We start from the raw sequence: 26,080 nt of genomic DNA on the forward strand, positions 1-26,080 counted from the left end.
TTGCATCCGGGCGAATGGTCTCTTCACCCAGAGGTATTTCTTCAGATTGTTCAAATGTGGGAACTTCCAGAAATAGATCTGATGGCTTCTCATCTAAACAAGAAACTTCCCAGGTATCTGTCCAGATCCCGGGATCCTCAGGCGGAGGCAGTGGATGCATTATCACTTCCTTGGAAGTATCATCCTGCCTATATCTTTCCGCCTCTAGTTCTTCTTCCAAGAGTAATCTCCAAGATTCTGAAGGAATGCTCGTTTGTTCTGCTGGTAGCTCCGGCATGGCCTCACAGGTTTTGGTATGCGGATCTTGTCCGCATGGCCTCTTGTCAACCGTGGACTCTTCCGTTAAGACCAGACCTTTTGTCTCAAGGTCCTTTTTTCCATCAGGATCTGAAATCCTTAAATTTAAAGGTATGGAGATTGAACGCTTGATTCTTGGTCAAAGAGGTTTCTCTGACTCTGTGATTAATACTATGTTACAGGCTCGTAAATCTGTATCCAGAGAGATATATTATAGAGTCTGGAAGACTTATATTTCTTGGTGTCTTTCTCATCATTTTTCTTGGCATTCTTTTAGAATACCGAGAATATTACAGTTTCTTCAGGATGGTTTAGATAAGGGTTTGTCCGCAAGTTCCTTGAAAGGTCAAATCTCTGCTCTTTCTGTTCTTTTTCACAGAAAGATTGATATTCTTCCTGATATTCATTGTTTTGTACAAGCTTTGGTTCGTATAAAGCCTGTCATTAAGTCAATTTCTCCTCCTTGGAGTTTGAATTTGGTTCTGGGGGCTCTTCAAGCTCCTCCATTTGAACCTATGCATTCATTGGATATTAAATTACTTTCTTGGAAAGTTTTGTTCCTTTTGGCCATCTCTTCTGCCAGAAGAGTTTCTGAATTATCTGCTCTTTCTTGTGAGTCTCCTTTTCTGATTTTTCATCAGGATAAGGCGGTGTTGCGAACTTCTTTTGAATTTTTACCTAAGTTGTGAATTCCAACAACATTAGTAGAGACATTGTGGTTCCTTCATTATGTCTTAATCCTAAGAATTCTAAGGAGAAATCGTTGCATTCTTTGGATGTTATTAGAGCTTTGAAATATTATGTTGAAGCTACTAAGTCTTTCCGAAAGACTTCTAGTTTATTTGTTATCTTTTCCGGTTTTAGAAAGGCCAGAAAACTTCTGCCATTTCTTTGGCATCTTGGTTGAAATCTTTAATTCATCTTGCCTATGTTGAGTCGGGTAAGACTCCGCCTCATAGGATTACAGCTCATTCTACTAGGTCAGTTTCTACTTCCTGGGCGTTTAGGAATGAAGCTTCGGTTGATCAGATTTGCAAAGCGGCAACTTGGTCCTCTTTGCATACTTTTACCAAATTCTACCATTTTGTTGTATTTTCTTCTTCTGAAGCAGTTTTTGGTAGAAAAGTACTTCAGGCAGCGGTTTCAGTTTGAATCTTCTGCTTATGTTTTTCATTAAACTTTATTTTGGGTGTGGATTATTTTCAGCAGGAATTGGCTGTCTTTATTTTATCCCTCCCTCTCTAGTGACTCTTGTGTGGAAAGATCCACATCTTGGGTAGTCATTATCCCATACGTCACTAGCTCATGGACTCTTGCTAATTACATGAAAGAAAACATAATTTATGTAAGAACTTACCTGATAAATTCATTTCTTTCATATTAGCAAGAGTCCATGAGGCCCGCCCTTTTTTTGTGGTGGTTATGATTTTTTTGTATAAAGCACAATTATTCCAATTCCTTATTTTATATGCTTTCGCACTTTTTTCTTATCACCCCACTTCTTGGCTATTCGTTAAACTGAATTGTGGGTGTGGTGAGGGGTGTATTTATAGGCATTTTAAGGTTTGGGAAACTTTGCCCCTCCTGGTAGGAATGTATATCCCATACGTCACTAGCTCATGGACTCTTGCTAATATGAAAGAAATGAATTTATCAGGTAAGTTCTTACATAAATTATGTTTTTGTTCAGGCTTTTTGTTTGTATCAAGCCTGTTAATGTATTAATTCTCCTTTTTGGAGTCTTAATTTGGTTCAAGGATTTTGCAGGCTCTTTCTTTTGAGCCTATATTTTCTTTAAAGATTATCTACTTTCTTGGAAAGTGTTGTTTCTTTTGTCTATTTTTTCTGCTAGAAAAGTTTGATTTATCAGCTCTCTTCTGTGTCTCCTTTTCTGATTTTTTTTTTTTTTTTTTTTTTCTCCCATCTAGATAAGTTGTTTTGTGGACTTCTTTTTATTTTCCTAAGGTTGTGAATTTGAGCAACATTAGTAGACATTGTTGTCACTTCTTTGTATTCTAATCCTAATTTTTTAAGAGTTCTTAACATCCTTTGGATGTGGTAAGAGCTTTGTAATTCTATATCAAGGTTATTAGGATTTCAGAAGACTTCTAGTATATTTGTTGTTTTTCTGGTTTCAGAAAAGGTTAGAAAGCCTCTGCCATTTCTTTGGCATCCTCGTTAAAGCTTTTGCTTTTCAAGGCTTATTTGGAGGCAGGGCAGGTTCCGCCTTAGAGATTTACAGCTCATTCTGCTAAGTTCAGTCTCCATTTCTTGGGCTTTTTCAGAATGAAGCTTCGGATGATCAAATTTGCAAAGCAGTATTTTGCTGCTCTTTGCATACTTTTATGTTTTTTACCACTTCAATGTATTTTGCTTCTTCTGAAGCAGTCTTTGGTAGAAAAGTTCTTCAGGTAGCTGTTTCAGTTTGATTCTACTGCTTTTGATTAAAGTTTTTTTCAAGAAAAACTTAATTATTGTGTGGATTTAATTTCTCAGTGGAAATAGCTGTTAATTTATCCCTCCCTCTCTAGTGACTCTTCTGTGGTCTTCCACATCTTGGCTATTTCTATCCCATACGTCACTAGCTCATGGACTCTTACCAATTAAAAATGCTGCCCAAGATGATTCCTTAACGGAGGGTAATGAGGATAGTCCTTCTTCCTCCCCCCACGTGTCTACACCAGTTACGCCCGCGCAAGCGATGCCTAGTACCTCTAGCGCATTGGCCCCTATTACTTTACAACAATTAGCAGCAGCATTTTTATCCAAACTGCCAGTTTTTCCAAGAAAGCACGATAGCTCAGTTTTAAATACAGAGTATGAGCAATCTGAAGCTTTGGATAATTTATCTGTAGTAACCTCACAAAACTCAGAGGTAGCAGTGAGGGAAGGTCTGTCTGAGGGAGAAATTTCTGACACAGGAAAAGTTTCTCAGCAGGCAGAGTCAGATTCCTTAGCGTTAAAAATTTAAGCTGGATGGTCCCTGAAAAATTGTGTAAAATGGACAGATTTTTAGAGGTCCCTTTATACACTGAGGCATTTCCGATCCCAAAGAGGGTGGCGGATATTGTGACTAAGGAGTGGAAGAGTCCAGGTGTACCCTTTGTTCCCCCACCTATCTTTAAGAAAATGTTCCCCATAAACGACCCTAGGCGGGACGCGTGGCAGACGGTCCCTAAGGTAGAGGGGGCTGTTTCAACACTGGCTAAGCGTACAGCTATACCAATAGAGGACAGTTGTGCTTTCAAAGATCCTATGGATAAAAAAATGGAAGGATTGCTGAAGAAAATTTTTGTTCAGCAAGGTTTTCTGCTTCAACCAATTGCTTGCATTATTCCGGTAACTACTGCAGCGGCTTTTTGGTTCGAGGCCCTGGAGGAGTCGCTCCAGAGGGAGACTTCATACGATGAGGTCATGGATAGAATTCATGCTTTAAAGCTGGCTAATTCTTTTATCACTGATGCCGCACTCCAATTAGCTAAACTAGCGGCGAAAAACTCAGGTTTTGCCATCACGGCGCGAAGAGCGCTTTGGCTCAAATCGTGGTCGGCGGATGTGTCGTCCAAAACAAAACTGTTAAATATTCCCTTCAAGGGGAAAACCTTATTCGGCCCAGAGCTGAAAGAAATTATTTCAGATATCACTGGGGGCAAGGGCCATGCCCTTCCACAAGATAGGCCGTTTAAGGCCAAAAACAAGGCTAATTTTCGCTCCTTTCGCAACTTCAGGAGCGGACCTGCTGCAACCTCTGCTGCCACAAAGCAAGATAACGCTTCCCAGCCCAAAGCAACCTGGAAACCCTTGCAGGGCTGGAATAAGGGTAAACAGGCCAAGAAGCCTGCTCCTGCTGCCAAGACAGCATGAAGGGGGTAGCCCCCGATCCGGGATCGAATCTGGTAGGGGGCAGACTTTCTCTCTTTGCTCAGGCTTGGGCAAGAGACGTTCCGGATCCCTGGGCATTAGAAATAGTTGCTCAGGGGTACCTTCTAGAATTCAAGGATTCTCCCCCAAGGGGAAGGTTCCACATTTCTCGTTTGTCTTCAGACCAAACAAAGAAACAGGCGTTCTTACTCTGTGTAGAAGATGTACTAAAAATGGGAGTGATACACCCAGTTCCAATTGCAGAACAAGGACTGGGCTTTTACTCAAACCTGTTCGTAGTTCCCAAAAAGGAAGGAACTTTCAGGCCAATCCTGGATCTAAAAATTCGAAACAAATTCCTCAGAGTTCCGTCTTTCAAGATGGAAACCATTCGTACAATCTTGCCGATGATCCAGGAAGGTCAATATATGACTACCGTGGATCTAAAGGATGCGTACCTACATATTCCAATCCACAAAGATCACCATCGGTTCCTAAGGTTCGACTTTCTGGACAAACATTACCAGTTTGTGGCCCTTCCTTTCGGGTTGGCCACCGCTCCCAGAATTTTCACAAAGGTGCTAGGGTCCCTTCTAGCGGTTCTAAGACCGCGGGGCATTGCAGTAGCACCTTACCTAGACGACATATTAATACAGGCGTCGTCCTTTTCACAGAGCCAAGGCTCATACGGACATCCTTCTGGCCTTTCTAAGGTCTCACGGGTGGAAGGTGAACGTAGAAAAGAGTTCTCTGTCCCTGCTCACAAGGGTTCCCTTTCTGGGAACACTAATAGACTCGGTAGAAATTAAAATCTTTCTGACAGATGTCAGGAAGTCAAAACTGCTGAATACTTGCCGAGTTCTTCATTCCATTCCTCGGCCTTCCGTGGCTCAGTGCATGGAAGTAATTGGTTTAATGGTTGCGGCAATGGACGTAGTCCCTTTCGCCCGAATCCATCTCAGACCACTGCAGCTGTGCATGCTCAAACAGTGGAATGGAGATTACGCAGATTTGTCTCCTCAAATTCAAATGGATCAAAAAAACCAGAGACTCTCTTCTCTGGTGGTTGTCTCAAGATCACCTGTCTCAGGGAATGAGTTTCCGCAGACCGGAGTGGATCATTGTCACGACCGATGCCAGTCTGGTAGGCTGGGGTGCGGTCTGGAACTCCCTGAAGGCTCGGGGACTATGGTCTCGGGAAGAATCTCTTCTCCCGATAAACATTTTGGAGCTGAGAGCGATATTCAATACGCTCCAGGCGTGGCCTCAACTAGCAGAGGCCAAATTCATCAGATTTCAGTCGGACAACATCACGACTGTGGCGTACATCAATCATCAGGGAGGAACAAAGAGTTCTCTAGCGATGAAGGAAGTATCCAAGATTATCAAATGGGCGGAGGATCACTCCTGCCATCTATCTGCAATTCACATCCCAGGGGTAGACAACTGGGAGGCGGATTTTCTAAGTCGTCAGACTTTCCATCCGGGGGAGTGGGAACTCCACCCGGAGGTTTTTGCTCAGCTGACCCAGTTTTGGGGCATTCCAGAGTTGGATCTGATGGCGTCCCCGTCCCGTCAGAACACCAAACTTCCCCTTTACGGATCCAGTTCCAGAGATCCCAAGGCGGCATTGATAGATGCATTAATAGCGCCTTGGTCATTCAGTCTAGCTTATGTCTTTCCACCGTTTCCTCTTCTCCCTCGGCTAATAGCCAGAATCAAACAGGAGAAGGCTTCAGTAATTCTGATAACGCCTGCGTGGCCACGCAGGACTTGGTATGCAGACCTAGTGGACATGTCATCGGTCCCACCATGGAAACTGCCATCGAGGCAGGATCTTCTAATCCAAGGTCCTTTCAAGCATCCAAATCTAGTTTCTCTGCAACTGACTGCTTGGAGATTGAACGCTTAATCCTAGCTAAGAGGGTTTCTCTGATTCAGTTATAGATACTCTGATACAGGCCAGAAAGCCTGTCACCAGGAAAATTTACCATAAGATATGGCGGAAATATCTTTGGTGTGAATTAAAGGGTTACTCGTGGAGTAAGGTTAGGATTCCAAGGATATTGTCCTTTCTCCAAGAAGGTTTGGAGAAAGGTCTGTCAGCTAGTTCCTTAAAGGGACAGATATCTGCTCTGTCTATTCTGTTACACAAGCGTCTGGCAGCTGTACCAGATGTTCAGGCATTTGCACAGGCCCTAGTTAGAATCAAGCCTGTCTACAGACCTGTGGCTCCTCCATGGAGTCTAAATTTAGTTCTTTCAGTTCTTCAAGGGGTTCCGTTTGAACCTTTGCATTCCATAGATATCAAGTTATTATCTTGGAAAGTTTTGTTTTTAGTAGCTATTTCTTCTGCTCGAAGAGTTTCAGAATTGTCTGCTTTGCAGTGTGATTCACCCTATCTGGTGTTCCATGCAGATAAGGTTGTTTTGCGTACTAAACCTGGTTTCCTTCCAAAGGTGGTTTCTAATAAGAATATTAACCAGGTAATCATTGTTCCTTCTCTGTGCCCTAATCCAGTTTCTAAGACGGAACGACTGTTGCACAATCTTGATGTGGTTCGTGCTTTAAAGTTCTATTTAAAAGCAACTAAAGATTTCAGACAAACATCATCCTTGTTTGTTGTGTATTCTGGTAAGAGGAGAGGTCAGAAAGCAACTGCTACTTCTTTCATTCTGGCTGAAAAGCATCATCCGATTGGCTTATGAGACTGCTGGTAAGCAGCCTCCTGAACGAATTACAGCTCATTCCACCAGAGATGTGGCTTCCACATGGGCTTTCACGAATGAGGCTTCTGTTGAACAGATTTGTAAGGCAGCGACTTGGTCTTCACTGCATACATTCGCCAAATTTTATAAATTTGATACTTTTGCTTCTTCGGAGGCTATTTTTGGGAGAAAGGTTTTGCAAGCAGTGGTGCCTTCCATTTAGGTTACCTGACTTGTTCCCTCCCTTCATCCGTATCCTATTGCTTTGGTATTGGTATCCCACAAGTAAGGATGAATCCGTGGACTGAATACACCAAGTAAGAGAAAACAGAATTTATGCTTACCTGATAAATTACTTTCTCTTACAGGTGTATTCAGTCCACGGCCCGCCCTGATATTTAAGTCAGGTTCAAATTTAATTTACAATAACTACAGTCACCACTGCACCCTATGGTTCTCCTTTTTCTCCTAACCGTCGGTCGAATGACTGGGGGGGCGGAGCCTGAGGGGAGCTATATGGACAGCTTTGCTGTGTGCTCGCTTTGCCACTTCCTGTAGGGATTGAGAATATCCCACAAGTAAGGATGAATCCGTGGACTGAATACACCTGTAAGAGAAAGTAATTTATCAGGCAAGCATAAATTCTGTTTTGTTTTTTTTTGTATAAAAGCACCAATTATTTTTCCGTTTCCTCTTTTTGTATGCTTTTTTACTCCTTTTGTTATCACATCACTACTTGGCTATTCGTTAAACTGAGTTGTGGGTGTGGTAAGGGGTGTATTTATAGGCATTTTGAGGTTTGGGAAACTTTGCCCCCTCCTGGTAGGATTGTATATCGCATACATCACTAGCTCATGGACTCTTGCCAATTGCATGAAAGAAATTAATTTATCAGGTAAGTTCTTACATAAATTGTTTTTTTGTGTGCATCCCCCCTTTTTTAGTTTCTAATAATGAACAGTTTTTTGTTTTTGCATGATTTAGATAGAGCATGCAATTTTAAACAACTTTACAATTTACTTTTGTTATCTAATATGCTATGTTCTCTTTGTATTCTTTGTTGAAAAGCATACCTAGGTAGGTTTAGGAGGAGAAATGCATTACTAGGAGATAGCTGCTGGTTAGTGCCTGCTCAGATATGTCATTGGCTTACTGTGTTCAGCTAGCTCCCAGAAGTTCATTTCTGCTCCTTCAAAAATGTATGCCAAGAGAGATGGATATTAACCCCTTCACTACATGGAATTTTAGAGAAAAACTTGCCAAAGTACTGGAGAAATGTTAGCATTATTGCTACCACTCCGTTGAAACAGAAAGAGCCTTTGTGATATATATGTATATGTATATATATATGTATATATATATATACATACATGTGTGAAAAGAGAGCAAAGGGTAATTCAGCGCTAGGTGTCCCCCCCGAGAGGTATATAAATTGTTATGTGGATGAATAAACTGGCTGCCCTTATACCTGAAATGAGGGCACTTGCAGGGTCCCCACCCTGCACTGTCCTATTTCAATAAGCGGAGAAAACAATTTGTAGGAAGAGTGGTATTAAGGCACTGTTCATAAGAGTAATAACCAGTATATTAATAATGGTATTAGAGTAGTAGGTGTGCTGAAAGGCTTAAAGAATTTTTTACAAAATTCTATATAATATAATATATCTAGTACAAGTATTTGTACCAGCAGCGTCTGGATGAGGGTGTACCAATCAGGTCAAATAGTGGACCTAAAGATATTTTTGTCCTTGCTTCACAGTTAAGGTACTAGTAATTCACTTAATATGACATCATAGAGTTCACAAAGTTCACAAAATTCACAGGTGTAATTAGTCCCAATGTTCAAGTAGATTATGTAGGATAAACAAATGATAGTTTTCTTGTCTAATCCTTATGTAGTAAATAAATGCCCACTTACTAGATGTTACCTCAATCCTATGAGGTAAGTGAAAAGCGTCTTTAGTAAGTGTAGTTGTCCCTCAGCAATCTGGAATTGTTGCTTCTCTGCCTCTTTAGTGTGGTATGAAAACACTGCTTTCCTGCTTCCTTAGTATGGTAGAGGTTTCTTTCTCCTTCCTTTTAATGTGCTTGGTTATTCACTCAGCTCCCAGTAAACCGTGATGTGGGATATATAGATAAGGGAACTGTATTTTTACAAAGATGGGTGCAATTAAGTAGTGGCTTGGTTACAATTGGTTGTCCTATTTTAACGTTCTGTAAATCGGTATGGTACCATTTAGGGTTTTGAATCAAACATATGCCGAATCATGAAAGAAAAATATTGGGTTTAGTCTCTCTCTCTTTTTCTCTCTCTTCTCTTTCTCTTTTTTCTTTCTCCCGGTGCCAGGTTTAAAGGAAATAATACAGTCCTTTTTATCAGCTTTTCTCAGTTCAGCTGCAATGTGTGTCTCTCTCCAAATCAGAAACACTGGTGATTTCTGTGTGAAATTATTTTTACATATGAGATAAGAGGATTCTTGCTTTTCTTGTAATTTAGTCAAGATTTGTTCTGTTACGGTGGAGCGGCTTAGTCTCAGGGGTGGTAAGTCTCTTCAGTCAGGCTGAGGTTTGAGATGTGCAGGGGCTTTTTAGATATTTCATAACAACCTGTTGCATGTTACATATAAAATATACAGAATCTAGTCAAATTTGTCTTTTTTTCTTTAAGGCTATTTTTTTTTTTTTTGTGTGTGTGGATAATTATTTACATAAGGATAATTCTGTGGCAACCTTTAATTAAAATTTTGGTTTCTAATGTTGATATGTCTTTATTGCTTGGAGGTACAAGTAATTCCTTCTGTGCAACTTTGTTCCTCTTAATTAAATTATTTGTGTCTACAAAATAGGATAACCCTTCTGAGCCATATCTCTCAGGATAATTTTGTCCATACCATGCCTTAACTTTCTCCTCAAACATCCCATGCGTTAACAGTTTTCACATGCAGTGCCCTGCGGTTCCTCTAAACAGATTCCTGGGGGTGTATATTGCTCCACAAATATCCTCTTAAATTTTCTGCAGCCGTAGCAGATTTAAGCTGGTGTACATCTTTTGCTTTTGATGAAGGTCTTAGCTACCTTGGAGGATTCTAATGCTTCTGCGGCTGTGAATCTTAAAAAAAAATCTAACAAGCTTAACAGAAGAGACTATTTTAGTCATCCCTCTTCTGTAGAGGATAGCTCAGGAATGTGAAAAGCCAGCGATTCCTTTTTTCCCCGTCCCCTGTTGCTGACTCTGTTTGTGACTAGTGGCGTATTGTGCCAAAGGTAGAGGGGAGCTATCTCTGCTCTAGCCAGGAGAACTCCTATCCCTATTGAGGATAGCGCTTCTTTATATGATACCAAGATGTACATTCATCTGGGGTTACAATGTCAACCTGTTGCGAGTATTGCTACGTTGTGGCTGCAGCATCTTATTGGTGTGATACCTTGTCTGATCTGATTTCAGAAGAGACTGCTATAAAGGAGAGCCAAGATAGGATCAAAGCTCTAAAGCCGGCTAATTATTTTATCTGTGATGCAAATGATTAGACTGGAAGACAATATTTCTAGCCTTGCTGTTCTAGTTCGCAGAGCTCTGTGTTTCAAATCTTGGTCTGCATATGTAACATGCAAATTCAATCTTCTGTCTTTACCTTAAAGACTTTAATTTGGTCCTTGTGTGGTTGAGATTGTTTCTGAAATTATGGGTGGAAAGGGCTCTTTCCTACCATCAGGACAAGAAGAATAGATCTAAGGGTTGCCAGAATTCTATTTTTCGTTCCTTTCGTATCTTCAAAGGACAGTAGCCTTTCTCCTCCTTCTCCTCCAAGTCGGCGCAATCCAGGACCTCATGGAGGTCCAGTCAGCCTTGGAATAGGGGGAATCGAGCCAAGAAGCCATCCGCCGATTCTTAAATCGGCATGAAGGGTCCGCCCCCGATCCAATCTTGGATCTAGTGGGTGGCATGCTTCTTTCTTTTCGGTATGCTTGGATACGCGATGTCCCAGATCCTTGGGCTGTGGACATAGTATCCCAGGGGTACAGAATAGGATTCAAGTCAGAATTATCCTGTCTAGGTTATCTGCAAACCAGGTAAAGGGAGAGACCTTCTTCAAATGCGTAAAGGACCTTTCCTCCCTGGGAGTGATTGTTCCAGGTCCCGTAGAGGAACCAGGGTCAAGGAATCTATTCAAACTTTTTTGTGGTCCCCAAGAAAGAGGGAACTTTCCTACCCATACTGGACCTCAAGTGTCTCAACAAATTCCTCAAGGTTCCGTCCTTCAAGGTGGAAACTATTCGTTCCATTCTACCCTTGGTTCAGGAAGGTCAGTTCATGACTACCATGGTTCTGAAGAATGCATATCTTCATGTTCCTTTCTCAGGGTACGTCACCAATTCCTACGGTTGTTCTTTCTGGACAAACATTTTCAGTTTGTTGCTCTTCCCTTTGACCTTGCCACGGCTCCTCAAATCTTTACAAAGGCGGTGGTCAGACCTCAGGGAATAGCGGTGGTGCCTTATCTGGACGACATCTTGGTTTAAGCGCCATCTTTTCAGCTAGCAAAATCTCATACAAAGATGTTGTCTATTCTACGTTCACATGGGTGGAAAGCGAATCTGGAGAAGAGTTCCCTGGTGCCAGACACTAGGGTGTATTTCTGAGGAACGATTATAGATTCTCTGTCTATGAAGATTTTTCTGACGGAAGGTGAGAAAAACCAAGCTTCTGACTTCCTGCCTGTCACTTCAGTCCTCAACCCGTCCATCTGTGGCTCAGTGTATGGAAGTAATTAGTCTATTGTTGCTTCCATGGACAGCATTCTGTTTGCTCGGTTCCATCTGAGACCCCTACAGTCATGTATGCTCAAACAATGGAATGGAGTCCACTCTGACCTATCACAGAGGATAGTTCTGGATCCCCTCTCTATCTTGGTGGATTTTGCAGGATCATCTGTCTCAGGATATATGCTTCCTAAAACGATCCTTATGATTGTGACCATGGACGCCAGCCTTTCAGGCTGGGGAGCATTTTGGGGTTCTTTAAAGGCTCAGGGTCTTTAGACTCAAGAGGAGTCTCTTCTTCCCATAAACATCTTGGAGTTGAGTGCAATTTACAATGCCCTGATAGCCTGGCATCAACTAGCTTTAGTCCAGTTTATCAGATTTCAATCCGACAATATCTCCTCAGTGGCTTACATGAAGGAGGTGACTCACATCAAGTGGTGGGGTCCAGAGTTGGATCTGATGGCGTCACGTCTAAACGCCAAGCTTCCAAAGTAGGGTTCGATTTGAAGAGATTCCACAGGCCGCTATGATAGACGCTCTAGCGGTGCCTTTGAATTTCAGTCTGGCGTTCCTGTTTCCCCTATTTGTTTTCCTTCCTCGAGTCATTGCTTGAATTAAGCAGGTGAGGGCGTTTGTGATTCTAATAGTTCCGGCCTGGCCTCACAGGATCTGGTTAACGGATCTGGTGAAGATGTAATTTCTTGCTCCTTGGAGGTTGCCTCTGAGGTAGGAGCTTCTACTTCAGGGTCCCTTCCTATGCCGAAATCTAGATTGTCTGAAACTGACTGCTTAAAGATTGAATTCCTAGTCTTGGCTAGGCGTGATTTTTCTGAGGTCGTTGATACTATGCTTCAGGCTGGTAAGACTGTTACTTTTGAAATCTACCATAAGGTATGGCGTACATACCTGTATTTGTGCGAATTGAAGGGTTTCTCTTGGAGTCAGGTGAGGGTTCCTCATATTCTGTCCTTTCTTCAGGAGGGTCTGGAGAAAGGTTTGTCAGTCAGTCCTCTGAAGGGTCAGATTTCTGCAGTCTGTTCTTTTGTCTGGCAGATCTACCAGATGTTCAATCTTTTGCTCAGGCCCTGGTCAGAATCTGGCCTGTTTTTAAATCTGTTGCTCCTCCCTGAAGCCTTAACCTTGTTCTTAAAGTTTTTTGCATTGGGCTCCGTTTGAGCCTATGCATTCGGTTGAGATTAAGTTATCTTGGAAAGTTTTGTTTCTACTTGCTTTTTTGTCTGCTTGCAGAGTTTCTGAACTTTGGCTCTGCAGTGTGATTCCCCTTATCTTTATATTTTCATGCAGATAAGGCGTCCTTTGTACTAAATTGTATTTTCTTCCTAAAGTGGTATCGAATCACAACATCAATCAAGAAATTGACAGTACATACCAAATGATGAAAAATGTTTATTTTCCTTTGTTCTGCTCTGATGAATATATAGTATATATCAATTGGTTTACTAGAATATTAGAGTGTTAGGCCTACTGATTTATTTGAAAAAGTATTTTTTCTGAAGTTAGGGTATAGTAGAGGTAGGAGAGAGGAGCAGTTGAGTTACAAATTTCACTGAAGTAGATGACAATTGTTGACCATTGCACATTCACAAACCCATACAGGGGAACACTCCCTAACACACAATATAATTACCTATACTAGAAACACTTATACACTTTTTCTACATATTTTTACTATACCCTTTTTTCTTCTTTTCTCTTTTCCCTTTTTCTTCCTAGGTCACTATTAAATACAGGCATGTCACTTTACACACTCTCTCACTCTTACATATCCCATTTCTTATTTCTGTAAACACTCTAGTTTTTTTTTTTTCTTTTTTGACACATGGACAAATATTTTGCACCTAAATCACACGCAATGCCAGCAAAACCCAAGGATAGAAAGCCCAGACATAGCATTGAAAGTATTAGCGATATTAGACCTGAAATGACCACTGTAAATATTTCTAAAGATGATATAGAAGAAATTTCTAAACAGGTAGCACTATCTCTATCACCTCAACTTGACTATATCAAAACAGAACTATTTACACTCTCAGTAGAAATGAAAAACTTTACATCTAGACTTACAGAAATTGAATCAAGAATTTCAGATACTGAAGACTCTGTGACCAAACAAAACCTCTCTATACAACAACACGATATAAAAATTTCAGAAATTACTGACAAAATAGAAGATTTAGAAAATAGATCACGTAGGAACAACTTAAAAATTGTAGGCCTTCCAGAAACCACCAACTTTCAGGATCTAATATACTTTGCCTCAGTGACTCTGCCACAAAGTCTAGAGATTGATACCAAACTGCATAATTTTATGGTTGAAAGAGCACACCGTGTAGGCTTTATTAGAAACACATCAGAAAATACTATTCAGAAACGAGCTATCCTAATTAAATACCTGAATTTTCAGGACAAAGTACTAATACTTAGAGCATTCAGAAAAATGAAAAATCTAGAGATTGACAATAACAGAATTTTAATCTTCCAAGATTACTCAGTCCAGACAGCAACAAAACGCAAAAGTATGGCTCCATTCTGTACAAACATGATAAACATGGGCTTAGCCGCACACTTAATTTATCCCGCTAAAATTAAGATTTATATGGATAATGAGACAACTACACTAGAAACAATTGCAGAGGCCAAGGCATTTTTGAATAAGTTCCAACCTAGGTAATTATTAAAAAATAAGGAAAATGCTCCTCTTCTTCTCTCCTTTCTTTTTCTTTTTTGTGCTTTTGGTTTATTGGTGTATGGACAGTTAATGGTATGGCAAGTTGGATAACTTTATTTTACCTTCATATAATAAACGAGATAACTAAGGTTAAGATTTGTATAAAAATGAAAGAATGGTCGAAAACAAGGACAGTACATTTTTCTTTAAATATTTTAAACACTTATGTTCTATTAAAGATAAAGGTTCGGGTTAGAGGGAGGGGCAAGGAGGTTACAATTTTTTTTGAACCCCTTTTTTTTTTTTTTTTTTTTTTTTTTTTCTTCTTCTTCTTCTGGTTTGTTATCTTAAAATAAAGTATAAATGGCAACACTAAAACTAATTTCGTGGAATGTGGGAGGGGTCACTAACCCAATCAAAAGAAAGAGGATCCTGACATATCTTAGAAATAAAAGAGTGGATATTGCACTCCTACAAGAAACACATCTGACTGAAATAGAACATAATAAACTTAAAGTTAACTGGGTTAGTGAGGTTGTCTATACCCCATGTGCAACACGTAAAAGGGGGGTCGCAGTTTTAATCAGCAAAAACTTAGAATATCGAATTATAGGGCAAGAGATAGACCCAGGGGAACGATTTATTATTCTAAAAATTATTATAAATTCACGTATGTTCACGTTATGTAATGTCTATGGCCCAAATGTGCCAGATATAAAATTTTGGGAAAAATTAAAATTAAAATTACATGATTCTATAAATACGAATCTTATAGTTGCAGGAGACTTCAATATGGTTTTTAACAATATTGATAGATCACAGGCAACTGGAAATAAAACTAAACAGATCACAAAAAAATCCTCCAGGATTCTTAAAGTATTTGCTAGCGCACTAAACATCAAAGACATCTGGAGATTGCTATATCCTAATTGTAGAGATTTTACGTGTGAATCAAAAAAGTACCGGACATTTTCACGGATAGACTTTTTTCTGGGGTCAGACAAAATTATTAACTCAGATATAAAAGCACAAATAGATAACTTCACCATTTCAGACCATGCCCCGATATCATTAGAGACACGGTGGGAAACAGACAGATATGATCCAGTTAAGAGTTACGGCTTCCCACGTTATTTAGCAAACAATTTAGAATTTAGAAACCGACTCATTGCTATATGGCACGAATATGTTCAACAGAACAAAGACTATATACACAAGAAAGAGATCTTCTGGGAAACTGCTAAGGCAGTAGCCAGAGGAGAAATTAAAAAATTCACTATTAGGTTTAAAAAAAAGCTATATTTAAGAGAGACTGAAATTTCTAACTATCTAAAAAACAAATATAACGCATATATTGCATCTCATACACAGACTAATTGGCAAAGTTACATGAAGGCTAAGCAAGAATGGGAAGTTTTTCTATCACAAAAATTTGCTATCCAAGAACTGAAGAACAAAAGTAGATTTTACAGATTTGGAAATAAAATAGGGAAATTGTTAGCAAGATCTGTAAAAGATAGGAAACCGATGCATCACATTAAGTCACTAAATATTGATGGCAAAAAAATATTGAACCTTGACACAATCAAAGCAGAATTTTATAAATACTTTAGGGACCTATACTCAGTAGCGGATATTAATGTAAAAAATAAACAAGATTTTTGGGAAAAAATTAAATTACCTAAGCTCTCGGCGGAAGATTTAGAGAAACTCAATGCACCAATTAAAGAATTGGAAGTCCTAAACGCAATAAATAATTTGAAGTTGGACAAAGCCGCCGGACCTGACCTTCTACCAGCAGAATTTTATAAAATTCTCAAAAATGAAGTAATAGGTGTACTTACGGAACTATTTAATGACTATTTAATTAACTATAAGACTCCATCTCCTAACTTTGCAGTTTCAAAAATAATATTACTCCTAAAAAAAGGGAAAGATCCTGAATCAATAGACTCCTATCGTCCAATTTCACTATTAAACTCCGATTACAAACTATTTACTGCAATTTTGGCAGATAGACTGAAGTTAATTATGAGCCCGTTAATACACCAAGATCAGGTTGGCTTTATGTCTAAGAGAAACTTGTCAGCAAACATACGCAAAATTTTTCTATTAATAGACTTCTTAGCAGATGTTAAAAATAAAAGTGAACAAAACTCCGCCATTCTTGCAGTTGACGCCCATAAAGCATTTGACTCCATTATCTGGGACCATTTGTTCTGCTCTATGAAGAACTTTGGGTTCAAAGATCAGTTCCTTGAATGTATTCGTGCCTTATATTCCAATGCAACTTCTATTTTGATGGTTAATGGCTCAAACACTACATCCTTCCCTATTCTATCTGGAACACGACAGGGATGTCCAATTTCACCGCTTTTATTTAATTTAGCAATTGAACCCCTTGCAGTTACCTTAAGGGATAATTTAGGGGGGATTAAGATAGGCAAAATCCCTGTTAAACTTCTACTTTACGCAGATGACTTGATTTTACTTTTAAAGGATGCACAGATCGAAATTCCCAAAATTTTGGAAATTATAAAAAATTTTGGTTCTTTCTCAGGTTACACAATTAACATATCCAAATCAGAACTACTCTGGTTGAGTAAGCATCACCAAAATCAATACACACCCCCTTTTAAAGTAGCCCCGCAATACATCACATATTTAGGAATCCAGATCAGTGCCAATCCAGAAGAATGGTTTAGTTTAAATTACCCACCCCTATTTGCAAAAATCAGATTTGAGATGATGAAATGGGATAATCTTCCACTCTCAATTACCGCAAGAATCAATGTAGTTAAGATGATCGTCTTACCTAAAATATTATATTTAATGCAAAATATCCCTCTAATCATACCAAAAAAATATCTTAGCAAGTTAGACCAACTAATGAGACGATTTATATGGGGGAGGGGTGCGAATCGAATATCATTATATAAACTGTCACAACTAAGGCAATATGGTGGATTGGCACTACCCAATTTTGCTATTTACAATAGTGTAAGTCTTGCAAAAATTGCAATGGACTGGATTACGGGCGGGAACTATATTGCATTTACAGAAGCAGAACAAAATTTAGTATACCCTCTTTCATTAAATGCGCTTCTGCACTGTCCTAAAAAAGTAATTCCAAAAAGTATTAAAAATAAACAATCATTATATCATATTATAATTGCATGGCAAGACATACGACGCAGAGTAGATAGTGACCCTCATTTTTCAGATCTACTTCCTATTAGAGGTGACCCACGCTTTCCACCTGGTATTAGCAGTCAAGTATTTAGGAAATGGGCCACAGCAGGACTTATTTATTTAACACAACTTAGAGAACCCAATCTACAGAGTATATTACCATTTGAGACTCTTAAAGAGTCTTATAATGTACAGAATGTGGATTTTTTTGCATACCTTCAAGTGAGACATTGGTTCTTTAAAGCTATGGAAGATAATAAATTTCCATGGACCCACTCAGGAATGAAAATGGGGCTAGCATTATTTAAGGCAGGCAAACGTTCTATTAAATACTGGTATAATATGATTATTACTAAGACAGGGGAACTAAACATTGTACAGATCTGTTCAAAATGGCAAACAACGATTGTAGATCTAAAAAGGGAACAAGTAAAACAAAGTATAATTCTCTTGGACGAGGCCACACTCGCGGCAAGCTGGCGAGAAATGCATATAAAACTCTTACACAGAATATACTTTACGCCTGCTAAAATAAATAAATGGTCGACACAAGGTTTAAGGGTATGCCCACGTTGCTCTTTAGCCGATGCTGACTTAACCCATATGTTTTGGAGTTGCCCAAAAATTAATCAGTTTTGGAAACGGGTACAATTTTGGTTAAATAAGGTGACAGCTACAAATCACATATTAGAACTACAACACATAATTTTCCTACTAGACACATCAGACAGACTGGTAAACAGAGCTTTCTGTAATACGGTAATTCTGGGTGGAAGATATCTCATCCTTAAAAACTGGCACCAAAAAAAGTCACCGACTATAAATAATTTAACATTTTTATTACAAAGACAATATACAATAGAACAATTTGATAACGCAACTAACTCTGAACAGCAGCATAATAGATTTAATTCAAAATGGTTAGATTTTGTTAAACACTACAAAAACACTAATTTACAGAACCAGTTATTATCACCATTAGAGAATATAAGTTAAGACGCAAACCTCTTTTTTCCCCTTTTTTTCCCCCTTTTCCTTCCCCCTTTTGGGGTTTTTTTTTTTTTTTTTTTTTTTTTTTTTTTTTTTCTTTTTCTTCCCCCCTCCTCTGCCCCCCCTAGAGAAATTTAAAAGCTAAAAACTTTTCCTTGAAGCCGGTCAGGATTTTGATATTTAATTTGCAGGTGGCTCCACCTTTCTCAATAATTTAAAGGTTGAAATTATTTAAAATTTACACTGGACTACCCGAACTTATTATATATCACAGTAAAGACCTGTTTTTTTGTTTTTGTTTTTTTTCTTTGTTTTTTAAGGTTTATAATAATGAAGCTAGGGTAAATCCCGTGTTAATGACTAATGTGATAAAGGAAGAAAAGTGAAATATTTAATATCTGAAAAGGTTATGATTTTATTTTCATGTATATCTTATCTGTATCTCTGTTCCATGTTTTCTGGTTCCAAATGACATAAGTGTATCATTGATTATGTAATTTTTTGTCTTTGCCTTTTCTTTCTTATTTCTGTATATTCTTTTTTTTGACCTTTAATAACAATAAAAAAACATTATATCAAAAAAAAAAAAAGAAATTGTTGTTCCTTCTTTTGGTCCGAATCCTTCTCAGAAGGAATGTCTGTTGCAAATCCTGGATGTTGTATGTGCTCTAAAAAATTTTTTATCTACAAGCATCTAAAGATTTTCGGCAGTCTACTGCTCTGTTCATTTTTTTTTTCGCTGGTAAGGGTCAGAAGGCCACTTCTTCTGCTCTTTCTGTTTGGTTGAGAAGCGTTTCCGATTAGCAAATGAGACATCTGGACAACAGCCTGTTGAGAGAATTTCCTCTCATTTCACTATGGCTGTGTCTTCTTCCTGGGCTATAAAAAATGAAGCATCTGTGGAGCAGGTCTGCAATGAGGCCACTTGGTCCATTGCATACTTTTGCTAAATTCTACAAATTTGATACTTGTGCCTCTGCTGAGGCTTCCGTTGGGAGAGAAGTTCTTCAAGCGGTGGTGCCTTCTGTTTAGGTGCGCCTGTCTTGTTCTCCCTCCCTTTCATTCTGTGTCCTCTAGCTTGGGTATTGGTTCCCACTAGTAATTGGAATTAAATTGTGGACTCTCCATGCCATAGGAAAGAAAACAAAATTTATGCTTACCTGATAAATGTATTTATTTCCGGGTATGGAGAGTCCACAACTCTCCCGTTATTAATTTTAAGACGTTTTATTTATATATATATATATATATATATATATATATATATATATATATATATATATATATATATATAATATTTAACCTCAGGCACCTCCTATATTCTTGTGTTATCTTCTTTTTTCATTTTCCTTGTCCAAATGACTGGGGATTGTGGGTAAGAAAGTGACACTTAACAGCTCTGCTGGTGTGCTCTTTGCCGCCTCCTGAATTCCCACTAGTAATTGTAAGGAAATCGTGGACTCTCCATGCCCAAAAAGAGAGAAATTTATCAGGTAAGCATACATTTAGTTTTTTTGTTGTAGAGATTGTTTAATATTGGTTTAATAAATAATTTTGAAAAATACATTTTTTTTTTTTTTTCATTTTTTAGTTATCTAAATTATACTGTTTTGTACACAATAGGTTTCATTTTTTTCTATTCCCAAGGTTACTGCAATCTTCAATGAAGTTACATCACCTCTCATTGGCAATCCTAAACTTTTCCAGCAGCTGGATGGAAAGAGGCAGCAAGTACAAATGACAATTATGGAAACCAACCAGGAATGGCAGGTCCTTCAGTTAAGAGTCCACACATTTGCTGCTTGTGCCATTGTGAATCTCCTGCAACTTCCAGAAAAGCTTAATCCTATCATTAAACCCTTGATGGAGGCTGTGAAAAAAGAAGAAAATATAATGGTGCAAAATTATGTAGGTCTGTCCATAGCAAAATTACTCCGTCAATGCATCTTGAGGACTCCTTGCCCCAATCCAAAAATAATTAAAAATCTCTGTAGCTCCTTGTGCATTGATCCTAATATAACACCACCTGTGTCATGTCCAACTCCTGCACTGATCAATGGGGACTCATCAAAAGGTAACATTTTCATTATATTCTGTGTTAAACAATGTTTTAATATTTGCCTTCTCATTCATGTTTTGCCCTTGTGAACTGACTGCTCCCTGACTTGCATGTTTTGTTTAAAAATAAGTCTTTCTTTCATACAGGTGGTGCCCACAATCCGTTACTCCTGGGAATTACTCTTCCTTACCCCTAGGAGGTGGCATAGGTTCCTAAACCCCAAGTATTTTATAAAACCCCTCCCACCTCACATGTACCTCAATCTTTACTTTGCCTTTGCTGGAGGTGGTTAAAGAATGAAGATGTGCGTTTGATTCTTCAGTGAGAGGGGCTCTTAGTCTATATTGAGGCCCGATTTCCCTTCAGTGCTTGTCGGAGGGACGTATATGGGGCTCCTTTTTCATCTCATAGGCTCCAAGGCAGAACATACTGCGATCTACGATGTCATCACAGAAAATGCCGAAAGATCAGGCCCTAACATTACAGGTGCAGAGCATTGAGCTGAAGCGTTCCTCTTTGCGCGCTATGAAATTCCTTTACAAATAACTCCAAGTCAGTTCCTCCTCACCTCTGCGTGCCCTCACAGTTGCATATCTGATCATAGTGGCTGCACTGTTTGCCTTTTAACCCCCATGCTATGGCTAACAAAGATCGCTGCAACGTATTTCTGTGCAATACGGTTAAGCTATTTTGGGAGCCATGGCTTTAACATCTACTTTTGTTAGCTGTGGAGGAGGGCTGCTCTGCACACACAGTACTGCTGAGCCTTTCCAGTGCGGGAGGGACTGTCGGAGTGGCTACTTCCTGCAATCCTGCCAAGGCTTTATTTATTATACAACAGCCCTCACTTCAAATAAACAGAATAGAGGGATCTTTGCATAATTTGGATGTTGTTAGAGGACTTTAGACAGACTTCTAAAAAAGAACTAGACAAGGACAAAAATGCTGCTTTTACTTTTGCCTCTTGATTCACGAGGCTTACTTGGAGGCAGGTCAGCCTCCACCGCAACGGATTATTGCTCATTCTACTAGGTCAGTCGCCACTTCACTTCTTGAGCTTTCAAGCTAAGGCTTCAGTTGACCAAATTTGCAAGGCAGCTACTTGATTTGGTCTTTGCATACTTTTACTAAATTCTACCATTTTGATATTTTTGCTTCTTCTGAGACAGTCTTTGGTAGGAATGTCCTTCAGGGAGTTGTCTCTTGGGGTTTGGGAATCTTTGTCTCCTACTAGTGGTAAGGAAGAGTAATTCCTAGGAGTAATGGATCATAGACTCTCCCCACCATGAAAGAAATTAATTTATCAGGTAAGCATAAATAGTTTTTCATGTAATTGGCAAGAGTCCATGAGCTAGTGACATATGGGATATACAATCCTACCAGGAGGGGCAAAGTTTCCCAAACCTCAAAATGCCTATAAATACACCCCTCACCACACCCACAATTCAGTTTTACAAACTTTGCCTCCTATGGAGGTGGTGAAGTAAGTTTGTGCTAAGATTTCTACGTTGATATGCGCTTCTCAGCATTGTTGAAGCCCGATTCCTCTGAGTACAGCGAATGTCAGAGGGACATGAAGGGAGTATCACTTATTTGAATACAATGATTTCCCTAACGGGGGTCTATTTCATAGGTTCTCTGTTATCGGTCGTAGAGATTCATCTCCTACCTCCCTTTTCAGATCGACGATATACTCTCAATTTACCATTACCTCTACTAATAACTGTTTTAGTACTGGTTTGGCTATCTGCTGTGTGTGGATGGGTGTCTTTGGGTAAGTATGTTTTTATTACTTAAGACACTCTCAGCTATGGTTTGGCACTTTATGCATTTATATAAAGTTCTAAATATATGTATTGTACTTATATTTGCCATGAGTCAGGTTCATGTATTTCCTTCTGCAGACTGTCAGTTTCATATTTGGGAATATAAACACTTTAAGAAATTTATTTCTTACCTGGGGTTTAGTCTTTTTCAATTTGACTACTTTTGCATTTGCGGGTATTAGGCCCGCGGGTGCGTCAAATGTTAGACTTTATTACGTCATTTTTGGCGCAAACTTTTTTGGCGCGGGAAATTACGTTTTTGACGCAACTTTGACATTTCCGGCGTCATACGTGACGTCGAGACCTTTCACACGGCAGCGTCATTAGTGACGCAAGTGTGTCATTTCCGGTCATTTGTGGCGCCAAAAAAGTTTACGTTACGTTGTGCGTCATACTTGGCGCCAATTTTTTCTTCATTATTTCAATACCCCATTGTTGTTTACCTCCTGCTTTCCTTTCTATCAAGAGGCCTATGCTTTTGCATTTTTCCCCATTCCTGAAACTGTCATTTAAGGAAATAGATAATTTTGCTTTATATGTTGTTTTTTCTCTTACATTGAGCAAGATGTCCCAATCTGATCCTGCCTCTGAAGTTTCTGCTGGAACATTGCTGCCTGACATGGGTTCTACAAAAGCTAAGTGCATTTGTTGTAAAATTGTAGAAATTATTCCACCAAATGTCATTTGTAATAGTTGTCATGATAAACTTTTACATGCAGAAAGTGTTTCTATCAGTAATAGTACATTGCCAGTTGCAGTTCCTTCAACTTCTAATGTGCTTGATATACCTGTAAATTTTAAAGAATTTGTTTCTGAATCTATTATGAAGGCTTTGTCTGCATTTCCACCTTCTAATAAATGTAAAAGGTCTTTTAAAACTTCTCATTAAGCTGATGAAATTTCAAATGACCAACAACAGAAACAGAAGATCCTTCCTCAGATATTGACACTGACAAATCTACTTATTTATTTAAAATAGAGTATATGCAATCTTTATTGAAAGAAGTGTTAATTACTTTGGATATTGAGGTAACCAGTCCTATTGACGTTCAGTCTAATAAACGTTTAAATGCTGTTTTTAAACCTCCTGTGGTTTCCCCAGGTGTTTTTCCCATTCCTGAAGCTATTTCTGATATGATTTCTAGGGAATGGAATAAGCCAGGTACTTCCTTTATTCCTTCTTCAAGGTTTAAGAGATTGTATCCTTTACCAGCAAAATCTATAGAGTTTTGGGAAAAGATCCCCAAAGTTGATGGGGCTATTTCTACTCTTGCTAAACGTACCACTATTCCTATGGAAGATAGCACTTCCTTTAAGGATCCTTTAGATAGGAAGCTTGAATCTTATCTAAGGAAGGCCTATTTATATTCAGGTCATCTTCTCAGACCTGCTATTTCTTTGGGTGATGTTGCGGCTGCATCAACTTTTTGGTTGGAAAATTTAGCGCAACATGAATTAAATTCTGACATATCTAGCATTGTTCGCTTACTGCAACATGCTAATCTTTTTATTTGTGATGCCATTTTTTATATCAAAATTGATGTTAGATCCATGTCTTTAGCTGTATTAGCTAGAAGAGCTTTGTGGCTTAAATCTTGGAATGCTGATATGACATCTAAATCTAGATTACTATCTCTTTCTTTCCAAGGTAATAATTTATTTGGTTCTCAGTTGGATTCTATTATTTCAACTATCACTGGAGGAAAAGGAGTTTTTTTGCCTCAGGATAAAAAACCTAAGGGTAAATCTAAGGCTTCTAACCGTTTTCGTTCTTTTCGTCAGAATAAGGAACAAAAACTCAATCCTCCTCCCAAGGAATCTGCTTCCAGTTGGAAGCCTTCCTCAAATTGGAATAAATCCAAGCCATTTAGGAAACCAAAGTCTGCCCCTAAATCCGCATGAAGGTTCTGCCCTCATTCCAGCCCAGCTGGTAGGGGGCAGATTAAGGTTTTTCAAGGATTTTTGGATAAAATCTGTCCAAAATCATTGGATTCAGAGCATTGTCTCTCAAGGGTATCGAATAGGATTCAAAGTAAGACCTCCTGTGAGAAGATTTTTTCACTCACGCATCCCTGTAAATCCAGTAAAAGCTCAGGCTTTTCTGAAGTGTGTTTCAGACCTGGAGTCTTCAGGGGTAATCATGCCAGTTCCTCCTCAGGAACAAGGTTTGGGGTTTTATTCAAACCTATTCATTGTACCAAAGAAAGAAAATTTGTTCAGACCAGTTCTGGATCTGAAAATTTTGAATCGTTATGTAAGAGTACCAACTTTCAAGATGGTGACTATAAGGACTATTCTGCCTTTTGTTCAGCAAGGACATTATATTTCCACAATAGACTTACAGGATGCATTTCTTCATATTCCAATCCATCCAGATCACTATCAGTTTCTGAGATTCTCTTTTCTAGACAAGCATTACCAGTTTGTTGCTCTTCCGTTTTGACCTAGCAACAGCTCCAAGGATCTTTTCAAAGGTTCTCGGTGCCCTTCTCTCTGTAATCGGTGAACAGGGTATTGCGGTATTTCCTTATTTGGACGATATCTTGGTACTTGCTCAGTCTTTACATTCTGCAGAATCTCATACGAATCAACTTGTGGTGTTTCTTCAAAGACATGGTTGGAGGATCAATTTACCAAAGAGTTCCTTGATTCCTCAGACAAGGGTAACCTTTTTGTGTTTCCAAATAGATTCAGTGTCCATGACTTTGTCTCTAACAGAAAAGAGACGTCTGAAATTGGTTTCAGCTTGTCGAAACCTTCAGTCTCAATCATTCCCTTCGGTAGCTTTGTGCATGGAAATTCTAGGTCTCATGACTGCTGCATCGGACGCGATCCCTTTTGCTCGTTTTCACATGAGACCTCTCCAGCTTTGTATGCTGAACCAATGGTGCAGGGATTATACAAAGATATCACAATTAATATCCTTAAATCCCAATGTTCAATCTTCTCTGACTTGGTGGTTGGATCACCATCGTTTAATTCAAGGGGCCTCTTTTGTTCGTCCAACCTGGACTGTGATCTCAACAGATGCGAGTCTTTCAGGTTGGGGAGCTGTATGGGGATCTCTGACAGCGCAGGGGGTTTAGGAATCTCAGGAGGCGAGATTACCAATCAACATTTTGGAACTCCGTGCGATTTTCAGAGGTCTTCAGTTCTGGCCTCTTCTGAAGAGAGAATCGTTTATTTGTTTTCCGTCAGACAATGTCACAACCGTGGCATATGTCAATCATCAAGGTGGGACTCACAGTCCTCAGGCTATGAAAGAAGTATCTCGGATACTTGTATGGGCGGAATCCAGCTCCTGTCTAATTTCTGTGATTCACATCCCAGGTATAGACAATTGGGAAGCAGATTATCTCAGTCGCCAGACGTTACATCCGGGCGAATGGTCTCTTCACCCAGAGGTATTTCTTCAGATTGTTCAAATCTGGGGACTTCCAGAAATAGATCTGATGGCCTCTCATCTAAACAAGAAACTTCCCAGGTATCTGTCCAGATCCAGGGATCCTCAGGCGGAAGCGGTGGACGCGTTGTCACTTCCTTGGAATTATCAACCTGCTTATATCTTTCCACCTCTAGTTCTTCTTCCAAAAGTGATTTCGAAATTCCTAATGGAGCGTTCTTTTTTACTGCTGGTGGCTCCAGCATGGCCACACAGGTTTTGGTATGCGGACTTTGTTCGGATGGCCAGTTG

At 39.2% G+C, this 26,080-nt stretch overlaps 1 protein-coding gene across 1 annotated transcript in view; it reads left to right on the top strand.

Annotated features, from left to right (window-relative positions):
* The window catches only part of BTAF1 (B-TFIID TATA-box binding protein associated factor 1), a gene marked incomplete in the record, with an annotated part of 442,652 nt that overhangs the window by 312,455 nt on the left and 104,117 nt on the right, over positions 1-26,080 (top strand). The window contains 1 exon segment of the mRNA XM_053692938.1: positions 20,149-20,575. Within this exon segment, the coding sequence (XP_053548913.1) occupies positions 20,149-20,575 (427 nt within the window).

This window comes from Bombina bombina, chromosome 9 (genome assembly GCF_027579735.1).
Source record: "Bombina bombina isolate aBomBom1 chromosome 9, aBomBom1.pri, whole genome shotgun sequence".
NCBI lineage: Eukaryota > Metazoa > Chordata > Amphibia > Anura > Bombinatoridae > Bombina > Bombina bombina.